Source organism: Dromiciops gliroides, chromosome 2 (assembly GCF_019393635.1).
Source record: "Dromiciops gliroides isolate mDroGli1 chromosome 2, mDroGli1.pri, whole genome shotgun sequence".
NCBI classification, from domain to species: Eukaryota; Metazoa; Chordata; class Mammalia; order Microbiotheria; family Microbiotheriidae; genus Dromiciops; species Dromiciops gliroides.
The window spans coordinates 522,889,862-522,912,438 of NC_057862.1; the positions used below are offsets into that span (position 1 = coordinate 522,889,862).

Consider the following 22,577-nt stretch of genomic DNA (forward strand, 5'->3'; position numbering starts at 1 on the left):
TGGAAGCAAAAAGGCAGACTGATCTTGAAGTTTCATATTCTCAAAGGATCTCAGAGGTCATCTGAAATAACTCAAGTCAATAAATATTCATTAAAGGCCTACTATGTATAAGGTACTGAGGATGCAAAGACAAAATAGTCTCTGCCTTTCTGGAATTTATATTCTGTTGGGAGGATAATACATGTAACCAGAGAAGTTAAAAAAAATAAAAGCTAAAGGCAGAGAAGGAGGTGGGGAGAGAAGGAACTAATAACAATAAGGGTTTAGGAAGGCTTCATAGAAGAGGTGGCAAATGAGCTAAGCCTCGAAAGAAGAGTTGAAAGAGGAGTCCATTCTAGGCATGGAGGAAATAGCTTGTATAAGGTTATGTAGTCAAGAGATTGAATATTGTGACTAGGGAACAACTAGTGGTCCATTCATGTGCAGCTTAGTAAGCCTCAAAGTGATTAACAGGAAATAAAGATATAAAAGGTAAATTGGAGCTGGACAGGAGAAGTTCTTAAATGACAGACTAAGGAGTTATTTCATCTGAGAAGCAAGAGTGAGGGGCTGATCAGGGAAATGACATGGTCAGTTTTGTAAGCTAGAAGCATCATTTTTTCAATTATAGGAAAAGATTTGAAAGGTGAGAAGCTGGAGGCAAGGAGGCCACCTGGTAGAATATTTCAATAGCCCAAGTAAAATATGATGAAGATATTGATCATGATGATAGCCATATGAATGGAAATCAGAGAAAAGATGTTGTTGAGGTAGAATAACACAATTTGGCAACCAATTGGGTGGAGGGATGAGGGAGAAAGAAGAGTCAAAGAAAACTGACTTCCTTTACTCAAAATATCAGAGACTCTTCTAGCTCTAAATCTCATAATCCTATCAACCTATTTTTCATTTTTATTATGAACAGTGGTCCATCACTCTCCATCTTATTTTCTCAGTCTATTAACCTGTTCTGGCTTCACTTGTCTCCCCAACCAATCCTGAATAACATGGTCAGCCTTTGTACTTTCCTAAGAATCCAAAGTTAAACCACCAATTTTGGTGCCTGTAGCATCTTGGCTTTTAGGATAGGGGGAAATCCCCAGAGACTGTGAAACCCCCCATTAAGGAGGTTACTGTCAGGGATGAGTGATAAGAAGAAACCACTAGCTGGAAGTTTCCCATTTTAACTGATTTTGTTGTTGTGAGGTGCTAACTTCAGCAAGTGCTATTAGTGCCCTCTAAATTTCAACACTTTGGGGGAATTCCTTTGTTGCCACCTTAGTGACATCTATGTACTCACACATATCCTAGAACACTTCATTCCCTTTCATCTTCTGTCAATTGTACTCTTACCCAAGGGAATGCCAATTCTAGCTTTTGGAAAAACTTTTAAAACTGTTGATTAGGTTTGCTATATATTCATTCTGAGCCTATATAAGGGCAAGGAAAATGATTATTCTTTTCAACTTCCCATCACAATCTCCCTATCTTACCCCGCCTCTATACACACTTATATGCAAATATTCAGTTCAAATCAACCCTACTTCTTTCCCCCCCTCACTCATCAGATATCCTTGACTTTTTCAGGATGATAAAGGCCATCTAATGTGACTTGTCTTATCTCTCAGTACAGCTTAAAACCTACATATTCCTTTAACTTTAAGGAGTAGAGAGGAGGCAAAAGAAATAGCCTTCCTCTCTATCAAGGTACCTGTACCCTTGACTATACCCACTCTTAGTTCCTTTGGAAACTTGCTCAGCAATCACTCACATTTTCTCCTAGAATTTTAACCTCTTCTCCATTGGCTCCCTCATCCAAAAAAAAAGCCCCCCTTTCCATTAGATAACCACCCTCTCCACACCCACCAACCTACACTTTCACTATCAAACTTGTAGAAAAAAAAATAGTTTATAGGTACAGCCTAGTCTGGCTTCTGTTCCAATTCTATAGAAACCTTTCTGGAGTCACTAATTATCACCTTGTTGTGAAACCCAATTGTCTTAGTTGTAATCCTCCGTTATCTTTCTAACATTTGACACCACTGGCTACACCCTCTCCTTGAGATTTTTTTTTCCCACTTAGCTTCTGTTAATACAACATCTCTTGGATGGTGTTCCATCTCCTTGTTCTGCTTTTCTTCCTCCCACTCCCTAAATATATGCATTCCCCCAAGCCCAGTCCTTGACTGCATTCTCATCTTCATCTATCCTCTAAGCTCTTGGTGATCTGATCCATTCCAATACCTTACACTATTACCCATGTGAAGATGACTCACAAGTCTGTATCACTATCCCCCAATGTTCTTTCAACTTACAGACCAGCTTTTCCTTTTGCTTACTAGACATCTTTACTTGCATGTCCCTCTGATACCTCAAGCTCTGAGACATGTCCACATGTCCCAAATCAATTTCTTCAGCACTTTTTCTACCTAAACCTTTCCATTATCTCACCATCCATATTTTTAAATAGCATGATCATTTTCAATTTATTACTCCTGAAATATAGGAATGCATCAAGTCTATTGACTTTGCAGTTTTCTAATTCGTGCCTTCTTTTCTGGTCCGGCTGCCACCCTCCTAATTCAATTTCTCATTACCTTTAATCTGTGCTATTGCAACATCAGCCTGTCTCCCTTTCTCCAGTCTTTCCTGCCCAGCTAATTTATCTTCTTCACCAGTCCTGGTTTAATCTTCCTGATGCATAGCATTCTGATCATTTGGTCACCTTTGCTTATCAAAAACTTCCCATTAAGTCCCTAATACCTAACAAAAGCTATCTTTTTTTTGTGGGGCAATTGGGGTCAAGTGACTTGCCCAGGTTCACACAGCTAGTAAGTGTTAAGTGTCTGAGGCCAGATTTGAACTCAGGTACTCCTGACTCCAGGGCCAGTGCTCTATCTACTGAGCCACCTATCTGCCCCCTATCTAACTCTTTAAACTAGCATTCAAGCCCCTTCATAATTTGCCACAAGCTACCTTTCCAGCCTCATATCTCATACTACTCTATCAAATATTCCATGTTTTAGCCAAAATGGACTACTCAGAATTCCCTCAACTTAGTTTTCCTTTTTTTAAATGTCTTTATTCACATTATCAAAATCATTTCCCCCATCTTCTTGAGTGCTTTTGTTTCTAGCTTCTCCTGACCAAATCCTATTCATCCTTTAAAGCTATTTCTTCCATAAACAATTCCATGAGCCCTTTGGGCAGAAATAATGTCTTCTACCTTTTTGAACTCTTAGAATTTCTTCATTTGTGTCCCTCTTTGTAGTCCATGCCTGAAACTCCAAACTTACATGGACTGGATCCAATCTCATGTACAACCTTTTGGCTTGTTATTCCCCTTCTCCCCATCATTAGATAATTCTGGGAAATCTCAGAATATAGATCTGTGTACCTAAGTATTTTCAAATGTGTGTAAAGGGGTCCTTTGAATTTTTTACAAGCAGATGGTCTACCAAAGCACACATTAGGTATAGGACAACCTTTATTCCGCATCCCACAGAAAACGCAAAGAACATAATAGTCGGGGCAGCTTGGTGGCACAGTGGATAGAGCACTGGCCCTGGAGTCTGGAGTACCCGAGTTCAAATCTGGCCTCAGACACAACACTTACTAGCTGTGTGACTCTGGGCAAGTCACTTAACCCCAATTGCCTCACTAAAAAAACAAAAACAAAAACAAAAAAACATAATAGTCCATGTAAAAAAAAATCCATATAATCTTCTCACTCAGGTGATTTTACTAATAGGTTGTAAAATCCTCCAAATTCATGTCACTGCCCCATGTTTTAGACTCCCCTCAGAAGTAAGGTCAAGTTGTCGTGGCTGGCAGGCAATATGATGACATTCCAGTGTGCTCTGCTTTCAGCCAGATTATCTCTGAGGGATTTAACACCCCTGAAAGGATCACACACTTAGGGCTGCTAGATAGGCAGCCCCACTTCCCACCAGACCCATGCTGTCCAAATAATTCACTATAATAGAAGTGAAAAGTCTAGTTCATTGTTCCTCTATATTATGACCTGTTCCTTACCAAAGCTGTTCTAGTCTGGGAGTCATATGTATACTTTTCTCTCAGCTAAAAGTGTTTAATCTAGGAAGTTTTTGTTTTGATCAAAGGCTGGATCCCTGAACCCTTACATTTGGAAAACAAATAACCCCCTGAGTTGGTGCATCTTAAGAAATTCCCCCTTTTATATTGGCGAAGGGGCTTGGTTTCAGGACTTCATTGCCTAGAAAATCCTCCATTCTCTGGCTAGAAGAGGTAAATGACTTATTCAAGATCATGTAGATGGAAAGCTGAGTCAGTATTTGAATGCAGGTTCTCTGACTACAAACCCAATGTACTTCTCTCTTTTTCCAACTGCTTGAGGGAAAGGGTCTTTGTATGGCACATTGCATATAATTAGTATAAATATTTGTTGCATTGAATTGAATTTTCTTGCCCATAGGATATTCCCAAAGATCAATTCTTTTGTCCTCTGCTCTTGTGTTTTTCATTGACTCTCCTTCAGAGAGATGATCCATTCTTATGCCATCAGCTATTATCTTTATATAGACAATTCCAGAATTCCCCAAGTATCCTCTAGAATAATTTTCTGTAACTTCAAATTAAACATGTTTGAATTTAAAACCATCGCCTACCACCCACTTTCCAAACTGGTTATCCCCTTTTTGTCAGTTGTGATGCCATTTTTCTACTCTGGAAAAGTTATCTTTTATTTGTCCTTCTCTTTGTCCTTCTTTCTTACCCCTACCCCATCCAAGAAATTATCAAGTCATTTTCTTTTTTCTTTGAAATATCTCCTATTACAGTTCCAAATGTATCCTTGTCTAGGCACTTGCCATCTCACAAAGAAATGACTATAATAGCATTTAAAAATCTCATTCTATTTTTTCTTAGAAGCTCCAGACACACTTCCTACCACTCACCTCCAGAAGAATGTTCAGTGGCATCTCATGATTAACATGTCCAGAACCAAACTCATTTTATATATGTATTCTTCCTCCTGTCCCTTTTAGGTCACCAACCTGCCAGTTGTTTTTGTTTTTGTTTTTATTTTTGTTTTGGTTTTGTGGGGCAATAGGGGCTAAGTGACTTGCCCAGGGTCACACAGCTAGTAAGTGTTAAGTATCTGAGGCCAGATTTGAACTCAGATCCTCCTGAATCCAGGGCTGGTGCTTTATCCACTGTGCCACCTAGCTGCCCCCCAGTTGTCTTTTTATTCTTCTCTTTCCACATGTATTTACAAGTTCTATCAAGTCTACTTTTGTAATCATTCCTCCACCTGTCCTTCCTTTCTACTCCTTCCTACTGCAAAAATCCTAGCTCAGTTCCTCAACTCTTGTCCAGACTACTGCATTAACCTCATAACTACTTGCTTTACTCTCTCTCCCTCTCCAGTTCATCTTACATACCTCTACTAGACTAACTACTACTGTGTGATAGGGGAGACAATAGGTACAAAAATTAACATGATAATACAAGAGAGTTTTTTCTTAGATAAAAACATTTCCAGTTAAACTAGACCTAAGGTTATTCCTTGAGTTCATCATCCTGTCTCTTCTCCCCAAACCCTCACACAAACTGTCCCCCATGATGCCTTCTGTGATCCTTCCACTTACTAGTATTCTCCCCCTGTGGTATAATATATCCCCTTAGAAGAATGTCTGCTCCTTGAGGTCAGGGGTTGTTTTTGTGTTTGTTTTACTAGCACAATGCCTTGAATATAATTTATTGTTGATTAGTCATTTCAGTTGTGTCCAACTCTTCATGACCCCATTTGGGATTTTCTTGTCTGAGATACTGGAGTGGTTTGCCATTTCCTTCTCCAGCCCATTTTACAGATGAGGAAACTGAGGCAAACAGGGTTAAGTGACTTGCCCAAGGTCACACACCTAGTGTCTGAGGTCAGATATGAACTCAGGTCTTCCTGACTCCAGTACCAGTCCTCTATTCAATGTGCCACCTAGCTGCCCTTGAACATAATACCTCATTGATAAATGTTTGTCTAGACAGAAAAATTAAGTAAAATAGAATGCAAACCATTATGAGGGATTAGGGGCTATTCCTATGTGGGAAGGCTCAAAGGATTTAGCTAAGGGAAGATTTCATTAAAGGCTTAACATTTGAGCTGGACTCTAAAGGATGTCTAAGGTTTAAACAGGTAGAGATGAATAAGAATTTCTAGAAAAAGGAACAAGATAAGGCATGAATGTTTCAGAAACAGCAGCATGATGTAGTGGACAGTGTCATCTAGAGATTCATGAAGACTTGGGTTTCAAGTCCTGTTTCTGACGTGTCTACTGGCTCAGTGACCATAGACAGGACACTTAACCTCAGGCAGCTTTTTAGTACTACAAGATGTATAGTTAGTCAACAAGCATTTATTATCAATTTACTTTGTGCCAGGCATTGTGGTGAGTGCTAAGAATACAAAGAAAGGGCAAGAACAGTTCCTTCCCTCAAGACATTCACTGTCTAATGGGGGAGACAACATATAAATAACTAGTGCATGCAAGATATATCCAGAGTGGATAGAAGGTCATCCCAAAGGAAATGCCATTAGCAGCTGGGAATTGGGGTGTAGTGGAGGTGAGGTACCAGGAAAGGCCTCATGTTTTTAAGGAGGCCAGAACTGACAATAAAAGCACAAAACATTCCAGGTATAAGAACAACCAGTGCAGAGGCACAGAGATGGAAGATGAGGTGTCATGTTTGAGGAAAAGAGAGAAGGCCAGTAGAGCTAAACTGTAGGGAGTATGGGGAATAAAATGTAAGAAAGGCAGGGAGAACCCAGATTATGAAGCACAATAAATGACCCAAAGAGGAGTTTATATTTGATCCTAGAGTAATAGGGAGATGCTACAACTTATTGGGAGTAAAGGGGAAATGGTGATAAGGTCAGATTTATGCTTTAGAACAATCACAAGCATCCAACTGAGTAGATGAAAGCTCGGAGTAAGGAAGAGCCTTGAGGCAGAAGGACTAGTTAGGAAGCTATTCCAATAGTCCAGCAAGAGGTGATGAGGGCATGAACTAAAATAGTGGTTGTATAGGTAGAGAGAAGGGGGCACATACAAGAGACATTGTGAAGATACAAATGAAAAGATATGGCAATAGAATGGATATGTGGAGTGAATGAGGGGAGTCAAGGATGACACCAAGATTTTGATCCAAAGTGACAAGGAGGTAGGGGATGATGCTTCCCTTAAGGGTAATAGGGGGACAGCTAGGTGGCACAGTGGATAGAGCACCAACCCTGGAGTCAGGAGTACCTGAATTCAAATCTGGTCTCAAACACTTAACACTTACTGGCTGTGTGACCCTGGGAAAGTCACTTAAGCCCAATTGCCTCACTTTAAAAAAAAAGTAATAGGAACGGGGCAGCTAGGCGGCACAGTGGATAAAGCACCAGCCCTAAATTCAGGAGGACCCAAGATCAAATTCGGCCTCAGACATTTGACACCTAGTAGCTGTGTGACCCTGAGGAAGTCACTTAACCCTCATTGCCCCATCCCCAACTCCCCCCCAGAAAAGTAATAGGAACACTGGGGAGAGGGGAGGATTTAGAAGCAAATATAATGAGTCATTTTGGACATGTTAAGTTCAAGATAGTTTTGGAACATCTGGTTTGAGATGTTCAAAAGGCAGGTAATAATCTGGCACTACAGCTCAGGAGAGAGGCCAGAGCTGGATGTATAAATTGGGAAATCACCTCATAGAGATGATAATTGAACCCATGGGAGCTGATGTTATGACCAAGTAAGATAATACAGAATGAAAAGAGAAAGGGGCCCGAAACAGAGCACAGGCTGTGCTGATCTACTCTGGGAATTGTGACTTTTTCCACCATGCTCCCAAGCCTACTCCCACCCCCACCCCACTTTTCAGCTTCCTTTTGTTTGTTCTTTCCCCATTTGATTGTAAGATCCTTGAGGGCAGGGACTTTTTTTCATATTTGTTTCCTCAGCACTTAGGACAGTGATTGCCACATAGTAGGTGCTCAATAAATGTTTATCAACTGATCTGCATTAGTACAGGAAACTTTTTGTCAGGAGCTCCACATGCTGATGAAATCATGGGTCTGGTTATCCCCCCCCCAATAAGATGCACAAAAAGCAAGTAATGAAAGGTAAGATTGGAAAGATAGGGGTCATGGATCAAAATCTTGGCCTTGGATGCCAAGGAGTTTGGACTTTATTTTGTGGCCAATGAAGCATCACTGGAGGTTTTTTGTTTGTTTTCAGGAAAGAATGTACCATCAGAGTGGCAGTTTAAGAATAATAATAGGGACAGCTAGGTGGCACAGTAGATAAAGCACTGGCCCTGGATTCAGAAGGACCCGAGTTCAAATCCAGCCTCAGACACTTGACACTAGCTATGTGACCTTGGGGAAGTCACTTAACCCTCATTGCCCCACAAAAAAAGAGTAATAATAGCCTTCAAGACCTAACTCAAATGCTCCTTCTTCAGTGAAGCTTTCCCTAACAGACATTAAAAAACCTTCTTGCTCTGCTCAATTCCCATAAAATTTTACTTTATTGTAATCTTTTTATGCTATATTAAAATAATTTTCATATCTATTTTAATCTCACCTGCCACATAGCTAGGTCCCAATTAGTGCAAATCATGAACCCTCTGAAATGTTCATTTATCTGGATTCATATTATTTAAAGTTACAATTATATAAAATATGGTAATTGATTCCAACCCTATGGAAATGTGCAGTTCAAATTCAAAGAATGCAACACAAATTATCTTTATTGAAATGCTTCTGACCTTAAGAAACTTTCTGTATTTCCCTATTTCCTCCACCATCAGGTGCTAACCCTTCCACAGCTGGCATTCAAGGCCTGTCATAATACAGTTCCATGAAATTTATCCAACTATATCATCTGCTACTTCTCTACACAATCTACTACTAGACTATAAGTGCCTAGGGCAAGGACAACCTGTTCCAATCTAATCACTTACTATGAGCAGGCCCTGAAGTTATAGACAATGAAAACCAGTCCCTTCCCTCAAGGAATTCATATTCCATTGTTGGGGGCAATATAGCATCTGAGCAGTTATATTAATTTTCTTTTTTCCTTTTTTTTTTTTTTTGGCAGGTCAATGAGGGTTAAGTGACTTGCTCAGGGTCACAACTAGTAAGTGTCAAGTGTTTGAGGTTGGATTTGAACTCAGGTCCTCCTGAATTCAGGGCTGGTGCTTTATCTACTGTACCACCTAGCTGCCCCAGATATATTCATTTTCAAACCCCAACCACCTTGCAAAAGGACTTACACAATGTAAATGGTCAATAAATATCCACTAAAACAAATATGATTCAGGATAAGAAGAAATATTGGGTCTGCATAGAAATGGCTGCCTAAGGAATCAGGCAACGATATACTACAGGTCACTTTTTGGTCATCTTTACTGACTACAGAAACAACCAAAGAAATCTGTTTAGATCTGTTCATCTCTAAAGAGCAATGAAAGTATACCAAGTGGATTATTTAAAAAGAAGTCTCTCTCCTACCTACCCTAAAATAGACACTATAATCTCTGCTAAGTGGCCTGCTAGGTGGTGAAGTGGATAAAGCACTGGGCTTGAAATCAGGAAGACTCCATTTCCCTGAGTTCAAATCTGGCCTCAGACACTTACTAGATTGTGACCCTGGGCAAGTCAGTTAACTCTATTTGCCTCACTTTCTCATCTGTAAAATGAGCTGGAGAAGGAATGGGCAAATCCCTTCAATATTTTTGTCAAAAAAAAAACAAAACCCAAATGGTGTCACGAAAAGTCAGACAGGACTGAAAAACATCACAACAACAAAATCTGCTATGTACTTTAAAAGGACCAACTTGTTTGAGAGTGGAAGTCATTAGTTATAGTAGTACAAAGGAAAAAATGTAGATGATAGAAAGTAAAAATCCTGCCAGAATCTCCTGTGGAATATTTCATAGGCTCTAGATATTAAAGAAAGAAAATAACAAACTTTGTCAGGCAAGGATAGAACCCATGTCCTTTAATTCCAAATATAGGACACTTTTTTAAGCCCCCTCACCGCTTTTCTCTGCCACCAAGTTATTTCAGGCCCTTATCATTCAACAAGTGCACTACTTTAACAACCTCCTAACTAGGCTTTTCTCAGAGGAAAGGATTTGGTCCTTGACAGTAAGCAGGAAAAACAAAAACAAACAAAAACAAACAAGGAAGACTGTGGAACCTGTCTAGCACCAATGTGTGGAGGTGAGTGAAGAGGAAGGGGACAGGAAAAACTGCTCTTTCAATCTTACTTGGCCCAACAACCATGACAACATGCTAACCAGTAAGTTTATATGCTAGTGTGGAAATAATGAAGAATTATTTTTTAAAAGGCATCTGAGTGCTGGCTGGTTTAGTGATACAGTGATTTGGGTCCTTTGGGTATGAAAGATCCAAGAGAACTGTCCCTAGGACTGGTCAGTTACCTAGTCTCTTTGGTTTGTTTACTGCTGTGAATTTGGGATTAGAAAAAGACCGTTTTAGACTGTGCCACAGGCTGAGGAAGGCCTCACTAAATTGTTAATTGTATGGCACTAGTGGGGCCCAGATCTGGAGCCTGCTAGTAGTTCTTCCTCAATTCTGAATTTTCACCAGTTCAAGAGTAGGGCTAGCAACACTTTCTCATGTTAAATTAATGACTAATAACAACAACAACTAGCATTTATGTAGTATCTTAAGGTTTACAAAGCAATTTTTTTTTTTTAGTGAGGCAATTGGGGTTAAGTGACTTGCCCAGGGTCACACAGCTAGTAAGTGTTAAGTGTCTGAGGCCAGATTTGAACTCAGGTATTCCTGACTCCAGGGTTGGTGCTCTATCCACTGTGCCACCTAGCTGCCCCTGTGTGTATTACAAAGCATTTTACAAATATTATCTCATTTTATCCTCACTTTACAGAAGAGCAAACTGAGGCAGAAATTAAGTGACTTGCCCAGGGTCACACAGCTAAGTGTCTGAGGTGGAATTTGAACCCAGGTCTTCTTGAGATCCAACATTCTACCTAACTGCCTCTATGATAAAGCTATAGATAGCATTCTCAGAGTTACAGATGACAATGCCTGGCAGGAAAGCTAATTCATTAGATAACAAGATCCAGAAAGATCTGGATAGGCTATAATTTTAAGGCTGAATCTGATAAAATGAAAATCATTTAGAATAAAATGCAAAGTCTTCTACTTATATAGATTCACAATACAGGGTGGTAAAGGCATGGTTAGTTACTGTTTGTCTAGGGAAAAAATAATCTACTAGATGTTTTAATGGACTAGAACCTCATTATGAATCAGCAATGTGATATAGCAACTATAAAAGCTAATTCAGTCTTGGACTGCATTAAGAGTACCATAGTTTCCAAGAGTAAAGTGGTATTATTCCCGTTGTGCTCTACCTTACTCAAACATCTGTATTATTGTTTTCAGTTCTGGGCAGCCTAGTTTAAGCAGCACAATAATAAACTAATGAGCATTCAGAAGAGGGTAACCAGAGCGATGGAGGCACCAGTGTTCGTGGCATATAAGAAGTGATTGAAAGAAGCAGACAAGTTAAGCCTGGAGGAGAGAAGGCTTGAGTGGGACCTGATAACTGTGTTCAATTATGTGAAGGGCTCCTGCATGGAAGAGGGTTGAGATTTTTTCTGTGTGGTCCCATAAGGCAGAAACAGGAACAATGAGTAAAAATTACAAAAAAGCAAATTCAGGCTTAGACTCCAAAGTCAGTATTCCTTCCTAGTCTGTACCATGAATGAGCTAGGTGGGGAACTAGAGGTAATTCATTCCTGGCAGAGGCCAATTTGGGAAGAAAACCTTAAAGATAAACTTTGCATATTTTACCACTTGCTTAAAGAAAAAGTTTCGGGTATTCAAACCTGATTTATGGAAGGTACCAAATATGTAGACAAAATTGTTCAGTCATGTCCAACTCTTTGTGACCCCATTTTGGGGTTTTCTTGACAAAGATACTGGAATGATTTGCCATTTGCTTCTCTGGCTCATTTTACATATAAGGAAACGGAGGAAAATGGTTAAGTGACTTTCTCAGGGTCACACAACTGATAAGTCTGAGGTCTGATTTGAACTCAGGAAGATGAGTCTTTTGGAATCCAAACCTAGCACTCTATTCACTGCACCATCTAGCTAGCTTCCCTTCTGGTCCTATCTCTGCCATTAAGTAGCTCCATAGCCTCAGGCAAAAATCACTTACTATTGCTGGGTCTGTTTCTTCTCCTGGAAAATTAAGAGATTCAAAAGATTTCCTATTTCCCTAAAATTCTACCCATCATAAATCGTGCTTATCTTTATCCTGGTATGAACCCATACTCCCATCGATCCCTGGGTGTGGAGAGAGCAACAGGAAGGTAAGCAGGAGATGAAAGGAGGTGATCCACAAATAGATCATATCAAATAAATTTTTAAAAGGAATATGGTTTGGAAATGAATTCGACGGCAAAAATGACAATGAAGTCTTTGTTATTTTGGGATTGTCATACCTTTACCTCAAAGTCTTTGGTATCTTCTAAAATCTCACGGAGAAGGCGAATATATTCAGTTGCAGTTTTAAGAATGTCAACTTTGTTGGGCTTCCTGTCTTTGGGAAGGAGTGGCACAATGGCCTTTAATTTGGAAAATCCACGATTTAGATTTTTTATCTAAAAAACAAAATTCAGACATTTATGTACAGTCTTCTGGCTGACGCACAAAGCTGAGAAAAGACAAGATTCCTGAACTCATGGAGCTTACAGACTAAAAGGGAGTATAAAACACAAACAGCTAACAATACTATATGTAATACCTACGGGCACCCCTTAACTTGAATAGTAGGTCCCTCAGACAAGGCTACTCATGGCTCAAGATATTCCTCACTGATGTGTTTACTTTTAAGAATCAACGAGGACACATGATTAACCTAAGACATTTGGTTAACATTTAATGAAATAGTATAGAAATAAAAGTCATAATAATAAAACATCTCTCCCATAGCCGTGGGTTGCAAATACCCAACAGTGGGAAGAATGGACACATGAAAAAAACCACGTTTTCATTGGCATTCATGTAGGAATATGTCTGAAATACGTGTATGGAAGGACAATTCATATCTTGTATCAGGCAAAGCCACTGATGCTTTCTAATGATATTATCACCCTGTTCCCACCAGGAATATAGCCCACATTAGCAGGTGCCCCTCTTGGCATATAATCTCCATTTGTCACTTCATGTCTGCCAGAAACTATAAGGCATGGCCCTCCTGGGTATGTGGTCATAGAGTTTCTCTTCTCTGAGCTTCTTTGTTCAGCTTGAAGTCTTTGGCTAATAATTTCTTCAAGAAAAGAATGAACTCTGTTATGCTCTTTTAGGTTAAAGGCCTGAGGCTTCTCATACACACACACACACACACACACACACACACACACACATCTATACACACATACAAAGATATATACATATATGAGAAAATCAGTATATATATAATTATATTATATATAAGTATCTATATTAAAAAAATCAGTAGTCCTTCACTCAACCATGATCCAGTCCATCCTTTAGGGATGGAGGGAAGACAACTTCCTGACTTTTTCCTTTGTGGAATGCCTGGTCTTACTTATTTTGTAATCTTGACTAGGCAGCCTTTCATCTCTAGCAGGAGATTTTAACCTCTTTAGAAGAAATGGCAGATACAATTCTAGCTAAATATCCACTGCCCACAGCCTCATGTTTCTCTTTTAAATCGAACTTCGAAGAGGGCAGCATCATTCTAACTTAAGGCAAAGCTTCCATATTTCCACCTCATTTTTACTATCTGAAGGCTAAAGTCCATGAAATCAGTGCATGAAAGGGCTGTTTGTTAAACAATTAATTGCCATAGGATCGAAGGTTCAGAGGCTTGAATTTTCTCAATTCCAAAACCCTTTCCATTTACTCTTTCATTTGGATCAGTAAGCACAGAGATAAAGCTAAACCCAAGGATGTGGGTGGAGGATTGGGATGTAAGGTCACTATTTCTCTTACTAGCCTAGCCATGTTCCTGCCTTACACATGCATATGTGACCAAAAAAAAAAAAAAAAACTTTTGGGATTGGCAGCTGGCCTTTTAGAATTTGAGAGAGGTACAAAAATAAAGCATTGTGAAGTCTGCAGAGTGAGAGAATGGAAGGGGGACACTTTAGAGATGGAGTATTTTTAGTATTTTACCTTCAGAGCCTATTGAAATAGTAAATAAATCAGAATAAAACATCTAAAACAAGTATTAGCAGCTCATTTAATAGTTAATCCTGATTAGAAGCACAAAGATATAGGCCTCCAATAAACTACATACTTTGGGGGGAAATTACAGTTTGGAATTGGAACCAAAAGTTGAAAGGTACTTAGAGAGTATTTATAGCAACTCTTGGTCAGTAGATACACTCAGGATATCAAATTATAGACCACAGGTGTGCTTGGTGAATACCAAGTCAGAAGATAGGAGATATTTTAAAGGTTTTCTTAAGTAAGCCATGATACTGTAGTAAAACATCTATTTCAGACCACAAGGATCTTCCTGTCTAAAAGCAGGGACCCATATTCTGAATCCGAATCCTGATTCAGACACTGGAAAATCCATAGATTCATCTTTTTAAAATTCATCTTTCCTTGGGGCAGCTAGATGGCACAGTGGATAGAGCACCAGCCCTGGAGTCAGGAGGACCTGAGTTCCAATCTGGTCTCAGACACTTAACACTTACTAGCTGTGTGACCCTGGGCAAGTCACTTAACCCCAATTGCCTCACTTAAAATTTAAAAAAAAAATTCATCTTTCCTAACTATTCTCAGCAAAACAATGATCCAAGACAATCCCAAAGGACTAATGATGAAGCATACTATCCACCTCCAAAGAAAGAACTGATATTGACTGAACACAGACTGAAGCATGCTATTTTTCCCCACTTTCTTTCATTTTTTCTTTTATTCAAGTCTTCTTATAAAAAATGACTAATCTGGTAATGGTTTACATAATTGCACATGTAAAACCTGTATGTGATCGCTTACCACCTGAGGAAGGGAGGGAAGGAGAGAGCATTTGGAACTCAAAACTTTAAAAATATTTTTTTAAAAAAATCACCTTTCCCAATATTCCAAGTCAACTTCTTCTTAAGTCCTTTTTTTTTTTTTTTTTTTTAGTGAGGCAATTGGGGTTAAGTGACTTGCCCAGGCTCACAGCTAGTAAGTATTAAGTGTCTGAGGTCAGATTTGAACTCAGGTATTCCTGACTCCAGGGGCCGGTGCTCTATCCACTGTGCCACCTAACTGCCCCTTAAGTCCTTCTTTAAAAAAAAAAAATCTCCCTAAAAACATTTATAACTATTAAGTTCTAGTTTAGAGTGGGTACTTGGCACAGATTGGGGTGGGGGAGGGTGGTTAGTCTTAAAGTCAGGAAAATCTGGGTTTAAGTCCTCCCTCTGTTTCACTAAAGGCAAGTTACAGAACCTACAAACACCATAGGCAACTATATGTTACAGAGTAGTTTCCCATATGCTTTGGTTAGAAGGAGAAACATAATGAAAGTAAACATGAAAGACTAATAAGGGATTTAATAAAGTTAAACTGTTTACTGCCTTAAAAAAAAAAAAGGAACTTCCACACTTGGAGTTATCCATACTAATAAAACTACAGCAGTCCTAAGATGCCAAAATCTAGTTTATTTCTTTTCAGTGATTGCTTCAGAGATGTGTGTAAACTCCCTGAAGACAAGTACTATCTTTTGTTTCTTTGCTTAGCACAATACCTGGTACATAGTAGGCACTTAATAAATATTTAGCTATTTTCAGTAATTATTGTGCTCTCCTTAGTGGGCCTATCCCCAAACAAGGTTATCCCTTTTTGGTCTTCTTCCTCTGACCCGACTCTTTCTGCTTTCCAACATGGGATGGAACTTCTCTAGGTACTAGTGAAAATGATTGTTTAAGAAAAAAAAAATAGGAGAAGCAGATTGAGCAAGCATCTGGGTGTCAAACCCATTTGTAGCAGAGGCCACCCAAGGTGACATAGCTTTTAATGTCTAACCCAGATAACTTATCTGTAAGTGCTGTTTGAAAGTTAATATGACCAGTTCCAGATTGGCTGTTCAAACAGATACAGGAAAACAATGTGGCCCCAGGCGTAGGAAATAAAATTTCTAAGTGATTGAGCATGACTATCAGAGCATGCTAGTTCCCCAAGGATTTCTACCTTGGGATAACGCTGTATCCCAAGCCTAACTTAGGGAGTCCTTGTTTACAAACCAGGTACCCTAGGCAGGTTAAAGAAATAACTTGGTTAAGAAAATGACCATTCGCATTTGCCTCAATTAGATTTGGTAGGGAGCTATATTGATGCCATAGGATTACTTGTTGTTTCCATAAAAGGAAATATAATAGTCCACTTTATTCAATCTCATTCAGTGTTTGCTGTGGGGGTGAGTTAGAGAGGAAAAGGGAGTTATGACAGAAGCACACCCAGTGGTAGGCTATCAGAACACTAGCAGCTTCATAATCAGAGTGAGCATTAAGTGAAAATCTCTGTGGGCTGAGAAACTCTTTAAAAAAAAAAAAGCCCACGCAGTAAACTATTTTTCCAAGGAAATTCTGGGAAGCCTTGGCACACCCACCCCCTTCTCCCTCCCACTCTTCCTAAACCAGCTAACAAAATACTCCAGCAATGGTAATGGTGGTTCTTCACTATTGGGGATGCCAGTGGTGGGTAGTGAGATAAGGGGCTATCGATTAGTCAAGTCTTTGGGGGCTACTTCTGAGGCCTTTCTGATTCCCGGAGTGAGCTGTCCCAGACTCGCGGGACAACTAGCTACGTGGGAGCATCCGAAGGGATTCCAAACAAAAATCGAGGACTTCGGGAGGCAAGGTGGGCCAGTGTCCCTCAGTCGGAGGTATCTGAGACTCGTGCCTGGTCATTGAAATGAGAAGTTTAGTTTTAAGGCTGCTCTGTACCTTCTAAACCACCTAAAATTAAAGTGGAAGGGGGAGGTGGCACCAGGAAGCCAGCCCCCTTTCTATTTCCTTCACTCATTGAGACCTTCACCTCACAACACCGTAAGGTATAGAGGTGGGGAGGGAGGCCAAAGGAAGTAAGACATTGACCATTTGATTCTTGGGGGACAAGGAGGTGGCGGGGGAGGGGCCGAGGAGGAGGTGACTCGTAGTGCCCTGCGGGAGAGCCCTCACCCGCTCCCGTTCCTTGGCGTTGGCCACCTGCCGCCTCTCCAGCACCTCCTTCAGGTCCTCCGTGGAGGTGTAGGCGCCCGACGGCTGCCTCTTCATCCTGCTGATGGCTGCTAACTGGGGCCGCGACCCAAACTGCTCCCTCAGCACTTCCTCCAGCACCTCGGCCCGGGGAGTGGACTGAAAAGGTAAAGGGCTAGGCGGCGAGAGCTGCAGGTGCCCGTCCATGGTCCAGACAGACTGAGGGTCCTGGCCCCCGCCCTGCCTGCTCCACGCGCATTTGACCCGGAGTGGGGGAGAGAGCTGAATGTCCTCACCTGAGTGGGCTCGGGCGGGCACGTGTGTGCTCACCTGGGCAGCAGCACGAGGGATGCCTCAGTGCAGTGGGGGGGGGGGGGAAGAGTTGCTTACGCCCCCTCCTCCTCAACCCCCCACCCCAGCCTCCCTGGGGAGCAGGAAGAATGAAGTGGGGAGAAGTTCGAGGTGCCCTGGTTCTTGGATCGCAGAAGAAACTGAAAGGAGCCCAGCAGAAAAGCCCGACCACCTTCAAGACCCTTAGAGGTTGTATAGATCAGTCACAGCTGGTGACCTATCTGCACACCCCTAGAGGGGGGCAGGAGCATAAGTGAGGGCTAAAGCCAAGGGTAGATACAATTGCATTTTTTTTCCAGGTTTAGTACGAAGGGATCTCCCTATAGGCCCTTCACTTTGCTGATCGGCAAACGGAGGCACAGAGAGATGAAAGTTGCTTGCTCCGATGTCACAAAGGTAAAAAAGCTGAATTCAAACCCAGGTCTGTGGCACCACATGCAAAATGTACAGCTTGAATCTGAAGATCCTTGACTCCAAATCCAGTCAACTTTCTCCCATACCAAGTATTGCAATATATACTTTTTATCTTACCAGTACAGTACGTCATAGAGGCAGTTTAGTGAATTGGAAAGAATGCTGCCTTGGGAGTCTAGAAGAACTGAGTTTAAATCATGTTTCTGTTTACTTGCTACCTGTATGATCTCCTGAATTTTGTATATTTCTAAAAGCACCCAAACAGGCGTTCAATTAGGGATGGATGGATGAATGAATGAATGAATGAATGAATGAATGAATGAATGAATGAATGAATGAGCCTACGATGAAAGAGAGTAAGGAGTCCCATGTTCTGGAAGGATGGAAGAAATCACCCATTTTTGGAGACCTAGTAACCTAACAGTAGTAGAAAGGAAGCTGAATTTTCAGTGAGATGATCCGCTTTGAATTCCAGGTTTGCTACTTACTACCCAGCTGACCCTGGGAAATTTTCTTCTTCTCTGTGGACCTCTGTTTCTTCATCCATAAAATTAGATGATTTATAGGTGATCTTTAATGCCTCTTCTAGCTCTAAGTCCTATGCCTAAGTCTATGAATGATTCCCAAATGTGAATTTATAGCTGCTTCATTTAGATACAAAAGAATGGCAAAGCTCTTCAATGTGGTTTTCTGGTCTTTGTAGACAATGTTGTACTCTAAAAACAATATACAGAAGAGAAATGAAGGTAGTTCAGAAGGAAGCACAAACAAGCACAGCTGTTTTCAAAGTAACATAGAATTTTTTTTTACCTGAATCTTGTAGTATGAAATGGAGACTCTTCATTAGGAAAAAACTCCAGAAAACATTGTTTGGGGGTTCTGATGTGTATCGAAAATTCTCTCTCACTCTCTTTCTCTTCAGAATGAAAATAAATAAAAATTAAGAATAGAAAATTTACATTATATATGTCATATTTGTGTATGTATATATTATATTTATGTTTGATATGTATAAAATATAATTATATACCACAAATAAAAATAAAATTAAAAAAAGAAAGAAAAAGGATGTAGGGCCCCTTTTCCCACAAGAGAAGAGAGAACAATCTAATATGCCAAAGAAAAAGCAACTTTGATTTCAGATGTGGGGTGCTTGTAGGCAAAATATAAATATGCAGATGAATCTTTTAAATGTTTATAACAAGCAGTATAACATTAACTAATAAGTACATCAAAAGAATAAACTTCTTCATTCTAATCTTTTGGAATTCCTAGTTTCCTTCATGTCTCAACTCAAATACTATCTTCAATGTGAAACTTTTCCTTATTTACCCAACTGCTAACACACTTAACCACTGTCTACCTCAGTTTCCTTATCTGTAAAATGGGGATAATAATAACATCTACCTTCCACGGTATTGTGAAATTAAAAGGAGATAAATATTTGTAAAGTGCTTTGCAAACCTTAAAATTCTATATAATTACTAGCCATTATTATTCTTATTACCTCCCCTCCAAAAATGACCTTTTATCTACATTTATTTATTTTGTATAAACTTATACATGTATATGTTTGTTTTCCCTATTAGAACATAAGCTTCTTGAGGAAGCTATTTGCTAGGGTCAGGCACATAGTAGGTGCTTACCAAATAACATGCATTTTTACAGTGTGTGCAGTTAAGTTGAAAGGATGCAAGTGGGGAGAGGAGAGGAAAAAAGAGATGTAGGCTAGATGACTTAAATACAAAGAAACTTTGCAAGAAAGAGAGAAAGGAGGAAAGGAAAGACTAACAAGAAAGCATAGACAATAAAAGATACAAATAGAAGGAAATAGAATCAGAGCAGCTTACATGAAAAAGATCTGAGTTATCAGAGAATTGCAAGCCCATATTAGTCAACAGGGTGGCATGACGGCCAAAAAAGTTAATAAAATCTGGCCTCAGACACTTGACACTTACTAGCTGTGTAACCCTGGGCAAGTCACTTAACCCTCATTGCCCTGCCAAAAAAAAAGTATTGCATAGTGTCCAGAATAAGAATGGTGACAGACCCACTAGAAACCATCTTGGTCAGATGATATGTAGAGTATTGTATTCAAAGCTTCATATTTTATGAGGGACATTGAGAAGCTAGAGCACACCAAAAGAAAGGGTTACCAGCATGGTAAGAGGCCTGGAGGCCATGTTCTCAATTTTTGAAAAGTAATTAATTTTCTATTAAATTTACCTTATTAGCTTATTCTTTCTTTGAAAGTGGACTTTAAAATACACAAGACATCTAGTAAATGTAAAAGAAACATGGAACTGGGACAATTGACAACTTTATTTTTAGAATATCACAACAGAAACTTGCATGGTCACTGAGAGATTATTTTCAGAAACATTTTATAGCCTGAAATTATATAGCTTATAACATTAATCAACTGTAATTAACTATTTGGAGAAAGATTCCTTCCTTCCTCCACCTGAAATATTAAATTTTGCTTCATTCTTTTAGGAGAAACAAACTACTATCAGAAATTTAATTAGAAATTCTGAGAAGAGGGGCAGCTAGGTGGTACTGTAGATAAAGTACTGGCCCTGGATTCAGGAGGACCTGAGTTCAAATCCAGCCTCAGACACTTGACACTTACTAGCTATGTGACCCTGGGCAAGTCACTTAATCCTCATTGCCTGCCCCCCGCCCCCGCAAAAAAGTGAAAAAATCTGAGAAGAGAGATGCCTTTTTTATGATATGTTATCTTTTGTTGTTTGTTTCAGTCATGTCTGACACTTCCCATTTGGGGTTTTCTTGGCAAAGATCCTGGAGTGGTTTGCCATTTCCTTTTACAGATAAGGAACTGAGGCAATAGTAAGTGTCTGAGGTCAAATTTGAACTCATGAAAATGAATTTTCCTCATATTCCAAAATAAGGTCAAAATGGGTACATGATTTTGACATAAAGGGTGATACCATAGGTAAATTAGGAGAGGAAAGAATAGTTTACCTGTCAGATCTATGAAGAAGGGAATAATTTATGACCAAACAAGAAATAGAGAATATTATGAAATTCAAAATTTTGGTTACGTTAAATTAAGATTTTGCAGAAACAAAACCAACACAACCAAGATTAGAAGGAAAGAAGAAAGCTAAGAAGCAATTTTTATAGCCAGTGTTTCTGATAAAGGCTTCATTTCTCAAATATATAGAGAATTGAGTCAAGATTATCAGAATACAAGTCATTCTCCAATTGATAAATTGGATATGAACAGGCAGTTTTCAGATGAAGAAATTAAAGTCATGTAGTCATATGAAAAAATGTTCTAAATCACTTTTGATTACAGAAATGCAAATTAAAACAACTCTGAGTTACTACCTCACTCCTATGAGATTAGCTAATATGACAGAAAAGGAAAATGATTAAGTGTTGTAGAAGATGTGGGAAAATTGGAACACTAATGCATGTTTGCTGGAGTTGTGAACTGATCCAACCATTCTGAAGAGCAATGTGGAACTATGCCCAAGGGACTATAAAACTGTGTATAACCTTTGACCCAGCAATCCACTACTAGGTCTGTATCCCAAAGAGGTCATAAAAAAGGGAAAAGGACCCACATGTACAAAGATATTTATAGCATCTCTTTTTGTGTTGGCAAAGGATTGGAAAATGAGGGGATGCCCATCAATTGGGGAATGTCTGAACAAGTTGTGGTATATGAATGTAATGGAATACTATTGTGCTATAAAAAATGATGACCAGGCAGATTTCAGAAAAACCTGGAAAGACTTACATGTACTGATACTGAGAAGAACCAGGAAAATACTATACACAGTAACAGCAACATTGTGTGATGATCAACTGTGATAGACTTAGCTCATCTCAGCAATATAATGAACTAAGATAATTCCAAAAGACTCATGATGGAAAATGTTCTCCATATCCAGAGAAAGAACAGTGGAGTCTGAATCAGATTGAGGCAAACTATTTTCACTTTTTTGTTTGCTTTTTCTTTTTTCTTTCTCATGGTTTTCCCCTTGTGTTCTTATTCTTCTTTCGCAACATGACTAATGTAGAAATATGTTTAACATGATTGTATACGTATAACCTATATGAGATTGCTTTCTTCTTGTGTGGGGGGGAACAGAAGAGAGGGAGAAAAGTTTAGAACTCAAAATTTTTCTAAAATGAATGTTCAAAACTATCCTTACATGTAATTGTGAAAAAATAAAATGCTATTAAGTGAAAACGTTACAAAAAGAAAATGAATTTTCCTGATTCTAAGCCCAACACTCTATTCACTGCGCCACCTAGCTGCCATCTTTAGAACCTAACTTTTCAAAGCTATTTTAAAGAACCTTTCAAAGATGTAAGAGAAGGTAGACTTTAATAATATGTGACTATAATAATATCAGATATGTGGAAAGAAATGACCCTTTTGTATTGAACAAATGCTGCCCATTCCGACATGGCTTGAGCAAACAGAGTTCCTTGGAGACAGGGATAGCCATACCCTCATATTAGTATAAGGAGCAATCAATGAAGAAAGTGAGTATGCAAACCTGAGGGAAATACAAGCTTGCAGTGCAGGGTTAGTGGCCTTCAATTATAAACTG

At 39.4% G+C, this 22,577-nt stretch overlaps 1 protein-coding gene across 4 annotated transcripts in view; it reads right to left on the minus strand.

Annotated features, from left to right (window-relative positions):
- FIGLA (folliculogenesis specific bHLH transcription factor) overlaps positions 1 to 22,577 on the minus strand; it is a 66,495-nt gene that overhangs the window by 4,745 nt on the left and 39,173 nt on the right. For 3 of the 4 annotated variants that reach the window (XM_043981659.1, XM_043981658.1, XM_043981657.1), the window contains 3 exons: positions 18,796 to 18,901; positions 17,203 to 18,701; positions 12,502 to 12,660 (listed from right to left, as the gene is read on the minus strand). In XM_043981659.1, coding sequence (XP_043837594.1) covers positions 12,502 to 12,660; positions 17,203 to 17,427 — 384 coding nt within the window. In that variant the 5' untranslated portion in view covers positions 17,428 to 18,701; positions 18,796 to 18,901. The remainder of the gene's footprint in view (positions 1 to 12,501; positions 12,661 to 17,202; positions 18,702 to 18,795; positions 18,902 to 22,577) is intronic. The other variant, XM_043981660.1, reaches the window with a different exon arrangement.